The sequence below is a fragment of the Thalassophryne amazonica genome, chromosome 2, assembly GCF_902500255.1.
Source record: "Thalassophryne amazonica chromosome 2, fThaAma1.1, whole genome shotgun sequence".
NCBI classification, from domain to species: Eukaryota; Metazoa; Chordata; class Actinopteri; order Batrachoidiformes; family Batrachoididae; genus Thalassophryne; species Thalassophryne amazonica.
In genome coordinates, this window is record NC_047104.1 from 110,357,984 (window position 1) to 110,374,930 (window position 16,947).

Genomic DNA, 16,947 nt, shown 5'->3' on the forward strand with positions numbered 1-16,947 from the left:
ATGCAGTCATATTTTTATTGATTTTATCAACTAAAAAAAATCATATATAGATTCAGGTATAATTGAAAGATTTTGGCAATAATTTTGATCCTGTTTACAGTCAATTTTTGTTATAGTGTTTTTTTTAGGACATCATATTTATACAAATAAGTGTTCACTATGTTCCATGAAGTATGATAAATATATTAAAAGAAGTTTGACAGTGTATGTTGCACACGAATAAAATAATGAAGATTATTGAATAACAAGACACGTACGATCTTTATTTTATCATTGGGCAAGAATGCATCTGTCAGATTTTCACTCTGGATCCAGCCCTGCTGTTGACTATTTATTTTCTGCTTTTGGGTATATAGACATAAAACATTTATAGATGAGTGCAAAGAAACATTTCTGAAGGCCACAAAATCATATTTTATAGATGTGAGCTGTATATACAGTAGTGTTCAGAATAATAGTAGTGCTATGTGACTAAAAAGATTAATCCAGGTTTTGAGTATATTTCTTATTGTTACATGGGAAACAAGTTACCAGTAGATTCAGTGGATTCTCACAAATCCAACAAGACCAAGCATTCATGATATGCACACTCTTAAAGCTATGAAATTGGGCTATTAGTAAAAAAAAGTAGAAAAGGGGGTGTTCACAATAATAGTAGTGTGGCATTCAGTCCGTGAGTTCATCAGTTTTGTTGAACAAACAGGTGTGAATCAGGTGTCCCCTATTTAAGGATGAAGCCAGAGGTTACAATTTGCCAAAGAACACATCAACTGGCCTAAAGAGAAATGGAGGAATATTTTGTGGACTGATGAGAGTAAAAGTGTTATTTTTGGGTCCAAGGGCCGCAAACAGTTTGTGAGACGACCCCCAAACTCTGAATTCAAGCCACAGTTCACAATGAAGACAGTGAAGCATGGTGGTGCAAGCATCATGATATGGGCATGTTTCTCCTACTATGGTGTTGTGCCTATATATCGCATACCAGGTATCATGGATCAGTTTGGATATGTCAAAATACTTGAAGAGGTCAAGTTGCCTTATGCTGAAGAGGACATGCCCTTGAAATGGGTGTTTCAACAAGACAATGACCTCAAGCACACTAGTAAACAAGCAAAGTCCTGGTTCCAAACCAACAAAATTAATGCCTCGCAGACGTGAGGAAATCATGAAAAACTGTGGTTATACAACTAAATACTAGTTTAGTGATTCACAGGATTGCTAAGAAAGCAGTTTGAACATAATAGTTTTGAGTTTGTAGCATCAACAGCAGATGCAACTATTATTGTGAACACCCCCTTTTCTACTTTTTTTTTACTAATAGCCCAGTTTCATAGTCTTAAGAGTGTGCATATCATGAATGCTTGGTCTTACTGGATTTGTGAGAATCTACTGGTACCTTGTTTCCCATGTAATGATAAGAAATATACTCAAAACCTGGATTAATCTTTTTAGTCACATAGCACTACTATTTTTGTGAACACTACTGTACAACAAGTCCAACAGCTTTGCTCATATACATCACTATGAAATGACAAAGACATTTGTATTCTTATCAGCCTTATCAAATACACTCAACAAAAATATAAATGCAACACTTTTGGTTTTGCTCCCATTTTGTATGAGATGAACTCAAAGATCTAAAACTTTTTCCACATACACAATATCACCATTTCCCTCAAATATTGTTCACAAACCAGTCTAAATCTGTGATAGTGAGCACTTCTCCTTTGCTGAGATAATCCATCCCACCTCACAGGTGTGCCATATCAAGATGCTGATTAGACACCATGATTAGTGCACAGGTGTGCCTTAGACTGTCCACAATAAAAGGCCACTCTGAAAGGTGCAGTTTTATCACACAGCACAATGCCACAGATGTTGCAAGATTTGAGGGAGCGTGCAATTGGCATGCTGACAGCAGGAATGTCAACCAGAGCTGTTGCTCGTGTATTGAATGTTCATTTCTCTACCATAAGCCGTCTCCAAAGGCGTTTCAGAGAATTTGGCAGTACATCCAACCAGCCTCACAACCGCAGACCATGTGTAACCACACCAGCCCAGGACCTCCAAATCCAGCATGTTCACCTCCAAGATCGTCTGAGACCAGCCACTCGGACAGCTGCTGAAACAATCGGTTTGCATAACCAAAGAATTTCTGCACAAACTGTCAGAAACCGTCTCAGGGAAGCTCATCTGCATGCTCGTCGTCCTCATCGGGGTCTCGACCTGACTCCAGTTCGTCGTCGTAACCGACTTGAGTGGGCAAATGCTCACATTCACTGGCGTTTGGCACGTTGGAGAGGTGTTCTCTTCATGGATGAATCCCGGTTCACACTGTTCAGGGCAGATGGCAGACAGCGTGTGTGGCGTCGTGTGGGTGAGCGGTTTTGGGTGGGTGAGTGGCCCATGGTGGCGGTGGGGTTATGGTATGGGCAGGCGTCTGTTATGGACAAAGAACACAGGTGCATTTTATTGATGGCATTTTGAATGCACAGAGATACCGTGACGAGATCCTGAGGCCCATTGTTGTGCCATACATCCAAGAACATCACCTCATGTTGCAGCAGGATAATGCACGGCCCCATGTTGCAAGGATCTGTACACAATTCTTGAAAGCTGAAAATGTCCCAGTTCTTGCATGGCAGGCATACTCACCGGACATGTCACCCATTGAGCATGTTTGGGATGCTCTGGACCGGCGTATACGACAGGGTGTACCAGTTCCTGCCAATATCCAGCAACTTTACAGCCATTGAAGAGGAGTGGACCAACATTCCACAGGCCACAATTGACAACCTGATCAACTCGATGTGAAGGAGATGTGTTGCACTGCATGAGGCAAATGGTGGTCACACCAGATACTGACTGGTATCCCCCCCAATAAAACAAAACTGCACCTTTCAGAGTGGCCTTTTATTGTGGGCAGTCTAAGGCGCACCTGTGCACTAATCATGGTGTCTAATCAGCATCTTGATATGGCACACCTGTGAGGTGGGATGGATTATCTCAGCAAAGGAGAAGTGCTCACTATCACAGATTTAGACTGGTTTGTGAACAATATTTGAGGGAAATGGTGATATTGTGTATGTGGAAAAAGTTTTAGATCTTTGAGTTCATCTCATACAAAATGGGAGCAAAAACAAAAGTGTTGCGTTTATATTTTTATTGAGTGTAGATATCAGGTGTGTTATTCTGATGTATATGTGTCTGTTTTTTTCCTTTTAAATCAATTTTAGAACACTGTCCTCTGCTTTGGACATGACCATAACTTCTTACATGGACGTTTGTGGTATTTTTCACTTCATAAGCTTTCCCGGATTGTCAACAAAAGGTCTCGTTTGGGACTGCAACATCCTAATGATAAGGAACAATTTGTATTTATGTATTTCACTCTCTCTTCTTTAACATTATTCCATTGCCACTTCTGCATAAAACAGCTTCATAATCAAGACGGGCTCTCTCGTTGATTAATGTAGCGCATGATTGGTAAAGTATACTGTCACATTTATAAGAGAATGCTAAGATTTGTAAGACTAATTTTTTATACAGTATGAATGACAGCACACAACTGACTGAGGTCTGTTCTGGAAAACCACCTGACAACTTAGGAAAGGGAGGCAGCTCTTAGCCCAGACTGTTTTCAGCAAGGGTGGAGATTGGAGATATTGCCAGGTGGTGGAAGGAACACTTTAAGGCTCTCCTTAACCCTACCGGCATGCCCTCCTTAGAGGACACAGTGATGCAAGACTCAGGCACATCCAGTGCCTTCTCTCTGGGGAAAGTCACTGAGGTAGTCAAATAAAAAAGTCCTCAGTGGCAAGTTGGCAGGAGCAGATGAGATTCATCCTCAGATGCTGATGTCTCTGGATGTTGTTGGGCTGATATATTTGACGTTCCGAACAAATGTTGTCAATAGGAGCTCCATTTGTCTATTGACACAGAGCCACATTACAGTGAGCGTAGATTGTAACTAATCGCAATCTGGTTACTCCACTGCTACAGTACTGTGTCAATAAGTAGCGTGTGCCACAGTGTGTCAAATCCAAAAAATGGATTTATGATTATGATGATCTTATAAATCACTACAGAGGTGTTATTAGGTTCCATAAACAACGTTTTCAATTTTAGAAGTGTTTCTTTCTTGCTAGCTTTTACATAATACATGAGAAAGAGGTTATATTTACACACAAACAAAACACAGTTTCCACCTAGCTAGAAGCCTTTGATATCACCAGACTAACATCTGCTAAATGGTTTGTAAATCCTTCCAGAGGTGTTATCAGGTTCCAAAAATACTGTTTTCAGTTTTAGAAGTGTTTATTTCTCGCTAGCTTTGACATAATATATGAGAAATATGTATCCACCTTATTCCGAGCCCCCACGAGGCTTTGCGTGAATTATGGGTGAGACTTCCAGTATGAACCGGAACCGGCAAATCAACTTTCTACGAGGCTTAGAGATGTAAACAGCAGCTGTCACAGCTCAAACGAGACAACATTGCAATCCCGCTGTCTACAAATATAGAGAGGTGGGAGGACAACATGAAGACGTGGCCTAAGATAACATATGGTAGCATTTTTAGCTACTTCGCTCTCGCTCTGGATGGGAGGCAAACAATCTGAAAAGCTCTGAGGTGTATCAGGACCAGCACAGTAATAAAGTCAGTCCTGTTCTGTTAAAAGAGGTTTTGGGACACAACTTATTTACCTTAAGGTAGACGTAGAGGCCAGCAGAAATCTTAAAATCCCACATTACTAAGCCTGAGTTTGAGTTTCAGCATCAGGTGAAATACAAATATAAGATAGAAATACAAATACGCTTGGCAGAAAAGTCTGCAAATGTGACCAACTTTACAACATGGTGTCGAAGAACTACAAAGAGCGTCAAATGACCTGCAATTCATGGAGGGACATTTCACGTACTGTAATGTTGGTTTGGAGGTTGATGATTGTGTCAAGAAATGGAGCTCATTGAGGAACAAATTGATCCAGAAAACCCACTGTTCCTGCAGGAAATTGCATTAAGACACCCACCAACAGGACAGAGAACTTTAAAAGAGTCACGTGCATGCAGACATCATTGCATGGCCACAGAGTTACGAAGCTGTAGAAGCATAAATCAGGCTTTAGGATTTTAAGGTACCACTCCACAGTGAACTTTGTTAAAAGAGTGACTCGACCAAATGGAATATTTTTAATGCACATAATGCTTGGCGCTTATTTAAGGCAGGCGTTTATTTTTTTCAGATGAAGTTTTGACACGGCCATTAAATGAAACAGGCCCCTAGTCAAGGTCAGGCATTTAATCAAGGAGATATGTAAGCCTAAATTATTCTGGGGATTCCCCGTAGATCGTTTGGTGCCTCGTAACTAATCCATTACATACATATAATGCATGTTATCCACTTTATACATATAACTGTTTTTGTCCATTTAATACATATAGTGGATTTTTGTCTGTTTTATATATAGCGGATTTTGGAGGACAAAAATAAAAAAGGACAAAATTTGCTGGTTCTCCTGAATTCATTATATGTGAGTTTTGCTGTATTATCAATCAATCAATCAATTTTTTTATATAGCACCAAATCACAACAAACAGTTGCCCCAAGGCGCTTTATATTGTAAGGCAAGGCCATACAATAATTATGTAAAACCCCAACGGTCAAAACGACCCCCTGTGAGCAAGCACTTGGCTACAGTGGGAAGGAAAAACTCACTTTTAACAGGAAGAAACCTCCAGCAGAACCAGGCTCAGGGAGGGGCAGTCTTCTGCTGGGACTGGTTGGGGCTGAGGGAGAGAACCAAGAAAAAGACATGCTGTGGAGGGGAGCAGAGATCGATCACTAATGATTAAATGCAGAGTGGTGCATACAGAGCAAAAAGAGAAAGAAACAGTGCATCATGGGAACCCCCCAGCAGTCTACGTCTATAGCAGCATAACTAAGGGATGGTCCAGCCCTAACTATAAGCTTTAGCAAAAAGGAAAGTTTTAAGCCTAATCTTAAAAGTAGAGAGGGTGTCTGTCTCCCTGATCTGAATTGGGAGCTGGTTCCACAGGAGAGGAGCCTGAAAGCTGAAGGCTCTGCCTCCCATTCTACTCTTACAAACCCTAGGAACTACAAGTAAGCCTGCAGTCTGAGAGCGAAGCGCTCTATTGGGGCGATATGGCACCACGAGGTCCCCAAGATAAGATGGGACCTGATTATTCAAAACCTTATAAGTAAGAAGAAGAATTTTAAATTCTATTCTAGAATTAACAGGAAGCCAATGAAGAGAGGCCAATATGGGTGAGATATGCTCTCTCCTTCTAGTCCCCGTCAGTACTCTAGCTGCAGCATTTTGAATTAACTGAAGGCTTTTTAGGGAACTTTTAGGACAACCTGATAATAATGAATTACAATAGTCCAGCCTAGAGGAAATAAATGCATGAATTAGTTTTTCAGCATCACTCTGAAACAAGACCTTTCTGATTTTAGAGATATTGCGTAAATGCAAAAAAGCAGTCCTACATATTTGTTTAATATGCGCTTTGAATGACATATCCTGATCAAAAATGACTCCAAGATTTCTCACAGTATTACTAGAGGTCAGGGTAATGCCATCCAGAGTAAGGATCTGGTTAGACACCATGTTTCTAAGATTTGTGGGGCCAAGTACAATAACTTCAGTTTTATCTGAGTTTAAAAGCAGGAAATTAGAGGTCATCCATGTATTTATGTCTGTAAGACAATCCTGCAGAGAAAGAGAATCGGAGAGAAAGAGTCTAACTAAATACCGGCATCACTGAAAGCAGCCAAAGATAACGATACGTCTTTGGGATGGTTATGAGTAATTTTTTCTCTAATAGTTAAAATTTTGTTAGCAAAGAAAGTCATGAAGTCATTACTAGTTAAAGTTAATGGAATACTCAGCTCAATAGAGCTCTGACTCTTTGTCAGCCTGGCTACAGTGCTGAAAAGAAACCTGGGGTTGTTCTTATTTTCTTCAATTAGTGATGAGTAGAAAGATGTCCTAGCTTTACGGAGGGCTTTTTTATAGAGCAACAGACTCTTTTTCCAGGCTAAGTGAAGATCTTCTAAATTAGTGAGACGCCATTTCCTCTCCAACTTACGGGTTATCTGCTTTAAGCTACGAGTTTGTGAGTTATACCACGGAGTCAGACACTTCTGATTTAAAGCTCTCTTTTTCAGAGGAGCTACAGCATCCAAAGTTGTCTTCAATGAGGATGTAAAACTATTGACAAGATACTCTATCTCCCTTACAGAGTTTAGGTAGCTACTCTGCACTGTGTTGGTATATGGCATTAGAGAACATAAAGAAGGAATCATATCCTTAAACCTAGTTACAGCGCTTTCTGAAAGACTTCTAGTGTAATGAAACTTATTCCCCACTGCTGGGTAGTCCATCAGAGTAAATGTAAATGTTATTAAGAAATGATCAGACAGAAGGGAGTTTTCAGGGAATACTGTTAAGTCTTCTATTTCCATACCATAAGTCAGAACAAGATCTAAGATATGATTAAAGTGGTGGGTGGACTCATTTACTTTTTGAGCAAAGCCAATAGAGTCTAATAATAGATTAAATGCAGTGTTGAGGCTGTCATTCTCAGCATCTGTGTGGATGTTAAAATCGCCCACTATAATTATCTTATCTGAGCTAAGCACTAAGTCAGACAAAAGGTCTGAAAATTCACAGAGAAACTCACAGTAACGACCAGGTGGACGATAGATAATAACAAATAAAACTGGTTTTTGGGACTTCCAATTTGGATGGACAAGACTAAGAGACAAGCTTTCAAATGAATTAAAGCTCTGTCTGGGTTTTGGATTAATTAATAAGCTGGAATGGAAGATTGCTGCTAATCCTCCACCCCGGCCCGTGCTACGAGCATTCTGACAGTTAGTGTGACTCGGGGGTGTTGACTCATTTAAACTAACATATTCATCCTGCTGTAACCAGGTTTCTGTTAGGCAGAATAAATCAATATGTTGATCAATTATTATATCATTTACCAACAGGGACTTAGAAGAGAGAGACCTAATGTTTAATAGACCACATTTAACTGTTTTAGTCTGTGGTGCAGTTGAAGGTGCTATATTATTTTTTCTTTTTGAATTTTTATGCTTAAATAGATTTTTGCTGGTTATTGGTAGTCTGGGAGCAGGCACCGTCTCTACGGGGATGGGGTAATGAGGGGATGGCAGTGGGAGAGAAGCTGCAGAGAGGTGTGTAAGACTACAACTCTGCTTCCTGGTCCCAACCCTGGATAGTCACGGTTTGGAGGATTTAAGAAAATTGGCCAGATTTCTAGAAATGAGAGCTGCTCCATCCAAAGTGGGATGGATGCCGTCTCTCCTAACAAGACCAGGTTTTCCCCAGAAGCTTTGCCAATTATCTATGAAGCCCACCTCATTTTTTGGACACCACTCAGACAGCCAGCAATTCAAGGAGAACATGCGGCTAAACATGTCACTCCCGGTCCGATTGGGGAGGGGCCCAGAGAAAACTACAGAGTCCGACATTGTTTTTGCAAAGTTACACACCGATTTAATGTTAATTTTAGTGACCTCCGATTGGCGTAACCGGGTGTCATTACTGCCGACGTGAATTACAATCTTACCAAATTTACGCTTAGCCTTAGCCAGCAGTTTCAAATTTCCTTCAATGTCGCCTGCTCTGGCCCCCGGAAGACAATTGACTATGGTTGCTGGTGTCGCTAACTTCACATTTCTCAAAACAGAGTCGCCAATAACCAGAGTTTGATCCTCGGCGGGTGTGTCGTCGAGTGGGAAAAAACGATTAGAAATGTGAACGGGTTGGCGGTGTACACGGGGCTTCTGTTTAGGGCTACGCTTCCTCCTCACAGTCACCCAGTCGGCCTGCTTTCCCGGCTGCTCGGGATCTGCCAGGGGGGAACTAACGGCGGCTAAGCTACCTTGGTCCGCACCGACTACAGGGGCCTTGCTAGCTGTAGAATTTTCCACGGTGCGGAGCCGAGTCTCCAATTCGCCCAGCCTGGCCTCCAAAGCTACGAATAAGCTACACTTATTACAAGTACCATTACTGCTAAAGGAGGCCGAGGAATAACTAAACATTTCACACCCAGAGCAGAAAAGTGCGGGAGAGACAGGAGAAGCCGCCATGCTAAATCGGCTAAGAGCTAGTAGCTACGCTAAGCTAGCGGATTCCTAAAAACACGCAAAGTGAATAATGTGTAAATAATTTAGAGGTGATTCAGCAGAAGGAGTGCTTTAGTTAAGGCACGTAAAGATTACACTGGGAAACAAATCGTAATCTAGATAACTAGATCAATCTAACTGCGCAGATTAAACAGCTAACAGATACAGAAAAACACCGCTGTGCTCCGGAACAGGAAGTGATACAAAGCCCTAACTGCCTGACAGGTAAGAAGGGTTTATCCATGCTTTTATTTTGTGACTTAGTACATATTAGGGGAGAAAAGCAAAGCATGAGTACTTTATACTTTTTTTTAGCTCACAGTGAGTGTGCTGCTCTTGTCTGATTTTAGCTGATGTCAGCTCCACGCTAACACAGCCAGATGACCCACACAGACTTTGAAAGAAAACAAAGCATAAAATTTCTAAAATGCTACTCTCATTTGTTGCATTGCCACTGCACTATGAAACAACGTGAAATGTTTTAAAGCACTTGGAGCTGCTGCACAAAACAATGGACTAATGGCACGCCACATCCAGTGCTGATATATTGAAAACATGTGGACGGGATTACGGGTGTATGTACCGATCATCTCCAACAAAGTAGACACCTAATACAACCCCAATTCCAATGAAGTTGGGACGTTGTAAATAAAATGTAAATGTAAAATCTAAATAAAAACAGAATACAATGATTTGCAAATCTTCTTCAACCTGTATTCAATTGAATACACCACAAAGACAAGATATTTAATGTTCAAACTGATAAACTTTATTGTCTTTGTGCAAATATTTGCTCATTTTGAAATGGATGCCTGCAACACATTTCAAAAAAGCTGGGACAGTGGTATGTTTACCACTGTGCTACATCATCTTTCCTTCTAACAACACTGAATAAGTGTTTGGGAACTGAGGACATGAATTGTTGAAGCTTTGTAGGTGGAATTCTTTCCCATTCTTGGTTGATGTACGACTTCAGTCGTTCAACAGTCCGGGGTCTGCATTGTATTTTGTGCGTCATAATGTGCCACACATTTTCAGTGGGCGACAGGACTAGGGACGGGTATCGATAAGATTTTATCGATATTGATACCATTATCGATTCCGCTTATCGATCCGATTCCTTATCGATTCCCTTATTGATACATCTTGTGAATTTTCTGTGCACTAAAAGTAGGCTTACAGGTTTTCTATGTCAACATCATTTTACTGAGTCTTAAAGTAAATAAATATAAAATTGTTCACTGGATCCTTAAACTCTGGACATAATAAACTCTACATGGTGGATCCTTGATCTCTGGACATAAATAGAAATAAATCATATCTGTAGTTATTGTCAAAAGCATTTCCTTTCAGACATTATTGGCATGAATGTCTTTCCATATATCTGAGCTGAACTCTTGCAGCTGGCTGCGCTGCACGCCAGGATGTAATTCATAAGGAATGGAGGATGTCTCATTTTGGGAGGAAAAAAAACATTTTAGTCGATTGTAGTTTATTGTCTGTATTACAGTGTTTGGAAAGAGGTGTCATTTTATTTAAAGCGGCAATTCGTTTTGAAACTATTAATTCAGACCGGACTCTGTCTCGGCAGAGAGCTGCACAGCGTTTGGAGCTGTGCCAGCAAATGGAGGATGGCTCTCATTTCTTGACTGCAACAAAACAAGAGTCCCAGTTAGTGACTTTAATCCATACAAAAGTTCCTCACTGTTGTCATATTTTAATGGCTTTGAGAGGGGTTAAGAAGCGGACATTCCGCTTCTGAAGAGCAGCGAATCAATGCTTCATTGGTTCATGCTTCAAAGTACAAGTTGTTAATTACAGACCCACTGCAGGGTCTGTAATCAACGTAGAGAAATTATCATTTTCCCGACAAACACCCTCAAAAACAATGGCCGCTCTGAAGGACCGATAAGGGAATCATTAAGCAAAAAGACTATTGATATCGGTGGATCTAATCATTTCTTAATGATACCTGAAAAGAACCAGTTCTCGATACCCAACCCTAGTCTGGACTGCAGGCAGGCCAGTCTAGTACCCACACTCTACGAAGCCACGCTGTTGTAATACGTGCAGAATGTGGCTTGGCATTGTCTTGCTGAAATAAGCAGGGACGTCCCTGAAAAAGACGTTGCTTGGATGACAGCATGTGTTTCTCCAAAACCTGGATGTACCTTTCAGCATTGTTGGTGCCATCACAGATGTGTAAGTTGCCCATGCCATGGGCACTAACACACCCCCATACCATCACAGATGTTGGCTTTTCAACTTTGCACTAGTAACAATCTGGATGGTCTTTTTCCTCTTTTGTCCGGAGGACAGGACGTCCATGATTTCCAAAAACAATTTGAAACTGTGTTAAGTGACAATGGTGTAATACAATGGTAATAATACAGTAACATGCTTTTGGAGGGCGGTATGCATTTTCAGAGGCCCGATGTCCATGGCCAGTCGCCCAAAATGACAGATATTCGCCCTAGTTAGATGAGGGCGAATATCTGTCATTGCGGGTGACGGCATGGACAGTGGGACTCAGAAAATGCATACCACACGACAACTGCATGTTATTTACATTATTATCACTTACTGAGACACACAACACATGGAATCACATTAACAATATTTAATGTCATTTCAAAACGCACAACTTTTTATGTACACAAACGCATACATAAAAAGTTGGCTCACTTTAACTTTTATTGTGTTGGCTGTGGTACTGCGCTGCTCTCCAAATTCGCCAGTGCGTCCTCATCAAGCTGGCTGCTTTGGCTGCTGTTCATTTTCGTACTATCCATGAGAAAATCATCAGTAATATCAATCAATCAATCAATCAATCAATCAATTTTATTTATATAGCGCCAAATCACAACAAACAGTTGCCCCAAGGTGCTTTATATTGTAAGGCAAGGCCATACAATAATTACGTAAAAACCCCAACGGTCAAAACGACTCCCTGTGAGCAAGCACTTGGTGACAGTGGGAAGGAAAAACTCCCTTTTAACAGGAAGAAACCTCCAGCAGAACCAGGCTCAGGGAGGGGCAGTCTTCTGCTGGGACTGGTTGGGGCTGAGGGGAGAGAATCGGGAAAAAGACATGCTGTGGAAGAGAGCAGAGATCAATCAATCAATCAATCAATTTTTTTTTTTATATAGCGCCAAATCACAACAAACAGTTGCCCCAAGGCGCTTTATATTGTAAGGCAAGGCCATACAATCAATCAATCAATTTTTTTATATAGCGCCAAATCACAACAAACAGTTGCCCCAAGGCGCTTTATATTGTAAGGCAAGGCCATACAATCAATCAATCAATTTTTTTATATAGCGCCAAATCACAACAAACAGTTGCCCCAAGGCGCTTTATATTGTAAGGCAAGGCCATACAATCAATCAATCAATTTTTTTATATAGCGCCAAATCACAACAAACAGTTGCCCCAAGGCGCTTTATATTGTAAGGCAAGGCCATACAATAATTATGTAAAACCCCAACGGTCAAAACGACCCCCTGTGAGCAAGCACTTGGCTACAGTGGGAAGTGAGTGGTGCATACAGAGCAAAAAGAGAAAGAAACCCCCAGCAGTCTACGTCTATAGCAGCATAACTAAGGGATGGTTCAGGGTCACCTGATCCAGCCCTAACTATAAGCTTTAGCAAAAAGGAAAGTTTTAAGCCTAATCTTAAAAGTAGAGAGGGTGTCTGTCTCCCTGATCTGAATTGGGAGCTGGTTCCACAGGAGAGGAGCCTGAAAGCTGAAGGCTCTGCCTCCCATTCTACTCTTACAAACCCTAGGAACTACAAGTAAGCCTGCAGTCTGAGAGCGAAGCGCTCTATTGGGGTGATATGGTACTACGAGGTCCCTAAGATAAGATGGGACCTGATTATTCAAAACCTTATAAGTAAGAAGGAGAATTTTAAATTCTATTCTAGAATTAACAGGAAGCCAATGAAGAGAGGCCAATATGGGTGAGATATGCTCTCTCCTTCTAGTCCCCATTAGTACTCTAGCTGCAGCATTTTGAATTAACTGAAGGCTTTTTAGGGAACTTTTAGGACAACCTGATAATAATGAATTACAATAATCCAGCCTATCAATCAATCAATTTTTTTTTTATATAGCGCCAAATCACAACAAACAGTTGCCCCAAGGCGCTTTATATTGTAAGGCAAGGCCATACAATAATGATGTAAAACCCCAACGGTCAAAACGACCCCCTGTGAGCAAGCACTTGGCTACAGTGGGAAGGAAAAACTCCCTTTTAACAGGAAGAAACCTCCAGCAGAACCAGGCTCAGGGAGGGGCAGTCTTCTGCTGGGACTGGTTGGGGCTGAGGGAGAGAACCAGGAAAAAGACATGCTGTGGAGGGGAGCAGAGATCGATCACTAATGATTAAATGCAGAGTGGTGCATACAGAGCAAAAAGAGAAAGAAACAGTGCAGAGGAAATAAATGCATGAATTAGTTTTTCAGCATCACTCTGAGACAAGACCTTTCTAATTTTAGAGATATTGCGTAAATGCAAAAAAGCAGTCCTACATATTTGTTTAATATGCGCTTTGAATGACATATCCTGATCAAAAATGACTCCAAGATTTCTCACAGTATTACTAGAGGTCAGGGTAATGCCATCCAGAGTAAGGATCTGGTTAGACACCATGTTTCTAAGATTTGTGGGGCCAAGTACAATAACTTCAGTTTTATCTGAGTTTAAAAGCAGGAAATTAGAGGTCATCCATGTATTTATGTCTGTAAGACAATCCTGCAGTTTAGCTAATTGGTGTGTGTCCTCTGGCTTCATGGATAGATAAAGCTGGGTATCATCTGCGTAACAATGAAAATTTAAGCAATACCGTCTAATAATACTGCCTAAGGGAAGCATGTATAAAGTGAATAAAATTGGTCCTAGCACAGAACCTTGTGGAACTCCATAATTAACTTTAGTCTGTGAAGAAGATTCCCCATTTACATGAACAAATTGTAATCTATTAGACAAATATGATTCAAACCACCGCAGCGCAGTGCCTTTAATACCTATGGCATGCTCTAATCTCTGTAATAAAATTTTATGGTCAACAGTATCAAAAGCAGCACTGAGGTCTAACAGAACAAGCACAGAGATGAGTCCACTGTCCGAGGCCATAAGAAGATCATTTGTAACCTTCACTAATGCTGTTTCTGTACTATGATGAATTCTAAAACCTGACTGAAACTCTTCAAATAGACCATTCCTCTGCAGATGATCAGTTAGCTGTTTTACAACTACCCTTTCAAGAATTTTTGAGAGAAAAGGAAGGTTGGAGATTGGCCTATAATTAGCTAAGATAGCTGGGTCAAGTGATGGCTTTTTAAGTAATGGTTTAATTACTGCCACCTTAAAAGCCTGTGGTACATAGCCAACTAACAAAGATAGATTGATCATATTTAAGATCGAAGCATTAAATAATGGTAGGGCTTCCTTGAGCAGCCTGGTAGGAATGGGGTCTAATAGACATGTTGATGGTTTGGATGAAGTAACTAATGAAAATAACTCAGACAGAACAATCGGAGAGAAAGAGTCTAACCAAATACCGGCATCACTGAAAGCAGCCAAAGATAACGATACGTCTTTGGGATGGTTATGAGTAATTTTTTCTTTAATAGTTAAAATTTTGTTAGCAAAGAAAGTCATGAAGTCATTACTAGTTAAAGTTAATGGAATACTCAGCTCAATAGAGCTCTGACTCTTTGTCAGCCTGGCTACAGTGCTGAAAAGAAACCTGGGGTTGTTCTTATTTTCTTCAATTAGTGATGAGTAGAAAGATGTCCTAGCTTTACGGAGGGCTTTTTTATAGAGCAACAGACTCTTTTTCCAGGCTAAGTGAAGATCTTCTAAATTAGTGAGACGCCATTTCCTCTCCAACTTACGGGTTATCTGCTTTAAGCTGCGAGTTTGTGAGTTATACCACGGAGTCAGGCACTTCTGATTTAAAGCTCTCTTTTTCAGAGGAGCTACAGCATCCAAAGTTGTCTTCAATGAGGATGTAAAACTATTGACGAGATACTCTATCTCACTTACAGAGTTTAGGTAGCTACTCTGCACTGTGTTGGTATATGGCATTAGAGAAGATATAGAAGGAATCATATCCTTAAACCTAGTTACAGCGCTTTCTGAAAGACTTCTAGTGTAATGAAACTTATTCCCCACTGCTGGGTAGTCCATCAGAGTAAATGTAAATGTTATTAAGAAATGATCAGACAGAAGGGAGTTTTCAGGGAATACTGTTAAGTCTTCTATTTCCATACCATAAGTCAGAACAAGATCTAAGATATGATTAAAGTGGTGGGTGGACTCATTTACATTTTGAGCAAAGCCAATAGAGTCTAATAATAGATTAAATGCAGTGTTGAGGCTGTCATTCTCAGCATCTGTGTTCAGATGCTGAGAATCAATCACTAATGATTAAATGATCCAGCCCCAACTATAAGCTTTAGCAAAAAGGAAAGTTTTAAGCCTAATCTTAAAAGTGGAGAGGGTGTCTGTCAATATCCATATTGGGACCAACACACATTTCTCGTCTTTTCATCTTTTCCTCTGCAGACAGTTCTTGGGCTCCGCGTGCTATGACATCATCAGTTTATGCACAGCAGGCAGGTATTGGGATACAGGTATAGCCAGGTAGCGTAAATGTAAATCTATGCTACCAGCCCAGCATCGCCTCAGTAAGTGATAATAATGACACATATTCAATATCAAATGACTTGGATTGAGGGCAGGTCAATAAACTTGACCATTACAACCCTATTGCTGATCATTAATGTCCTGGCAGCACTTGATTGTCTAATACACCTCGAGCACTTTAGTTTGTGTACAAGTGACACTCCTTTTGTTGGCAGTGAATCACAGTTTCTTGCACTTACTCAGCATTGTTGCTTTACTTCTCCTTTCCTGCAGTCTAAGACGTCCTCCTAACCTGTGACTGTCTGTCCTTTAAAGATGGTCCTGCAGTGCTGGCAGCGTTCAGGATAAACCTGCAGTCAGGTATGGGCAGATCGAAGGCTTTATGTGACGCCTGTCTGTCCGCCATCACCAGTCATCTCCATCATGCACTTACACCCTCCTCACAATGAACAGAGTGTGATGAGGGAGTAAGAAGAGAGTACATTTCTCTTGCATTGTTTTCTGTGCACATTTCTTAATTCACTGCTTTCTTCCTGGTTTAATCAGACCCAGATGTGTTTGTCTGTTCTTTTTTTAGTCTCATACTTGCCTGCTGATTGTGCCTGTACCGGTCGGCCGACCTGTTTGTTGATCATACAGTGCTGTCTTTTATGCATGCACAACCACATGGACATGTGTCAAACATGCATTGCATAATGGAATACGTAAGAGATGGACCATTTTTTATGTGCTCATATCTACATATCTGTGAGTAATCTGTAAGGTTCCTGACGAAGGATTTGTTTGGATGATTCATAGGACACACAGAGTACTTCACTCAGTGTTACTCACATGTTAGCATGCCACTGTGGAGTGATTCACATCTTCTCTGAGGGCATCACATGTAAGTGGGGTTCAGCATTTAGAATCTGATTTGCTGCTCTGCAACAAACGTGTATAGTGAATAACCAGTAACCTTAAGGGACAACTATGTTGTTGCTGCTAGGTCTCTGTGGAGGTTCCTTGTGTATGTATGGAATGACTATGTATAAAAACACTGGGGAGACTCAGATGATGTGTGCTGTCTCCATATAGTCATGAGGGAACGTCAGCAATGACACTGTGGTTCTGCAG

At 40.8% G+C, this 16,947-nt stretch overlaps 1 protein-coding gene across 4 annotated transcripts in view; it reads left to right on the forward strand.

Moving 5' to 3' along the window:
• ano5b (anoctamin 5b) overlaps positions 1–16,947 on the forward strand; it is a 202,296-nt gene that overhangs the window by 56,004 nt on the left and 129,345 nt on the right. For 2 of the 4 annotated variants that reach the window (XM_034191614.1, XM_034191588.1), the window contains exon 2: positions 16,150–16,194. The exons of 1 other annotated variant lie outside the window; for it this stretch is intronic. Coding sequence is in view for 1 of the 3 variants with exons in the window: in XM_034191588.1 (XP_034047479.1) it covers positions 16,150–16,194 (45 nt within the window). In the remaining 2 variants the exon portion in view is untranslated. Of the gene's footprint in view, positions 1–16,107; positions 16,195–16,947 lie in introns of all 4 variants that reach the window. One more of the 4 variants, XM_034191606.1, reaches the window with a different exon arrangement.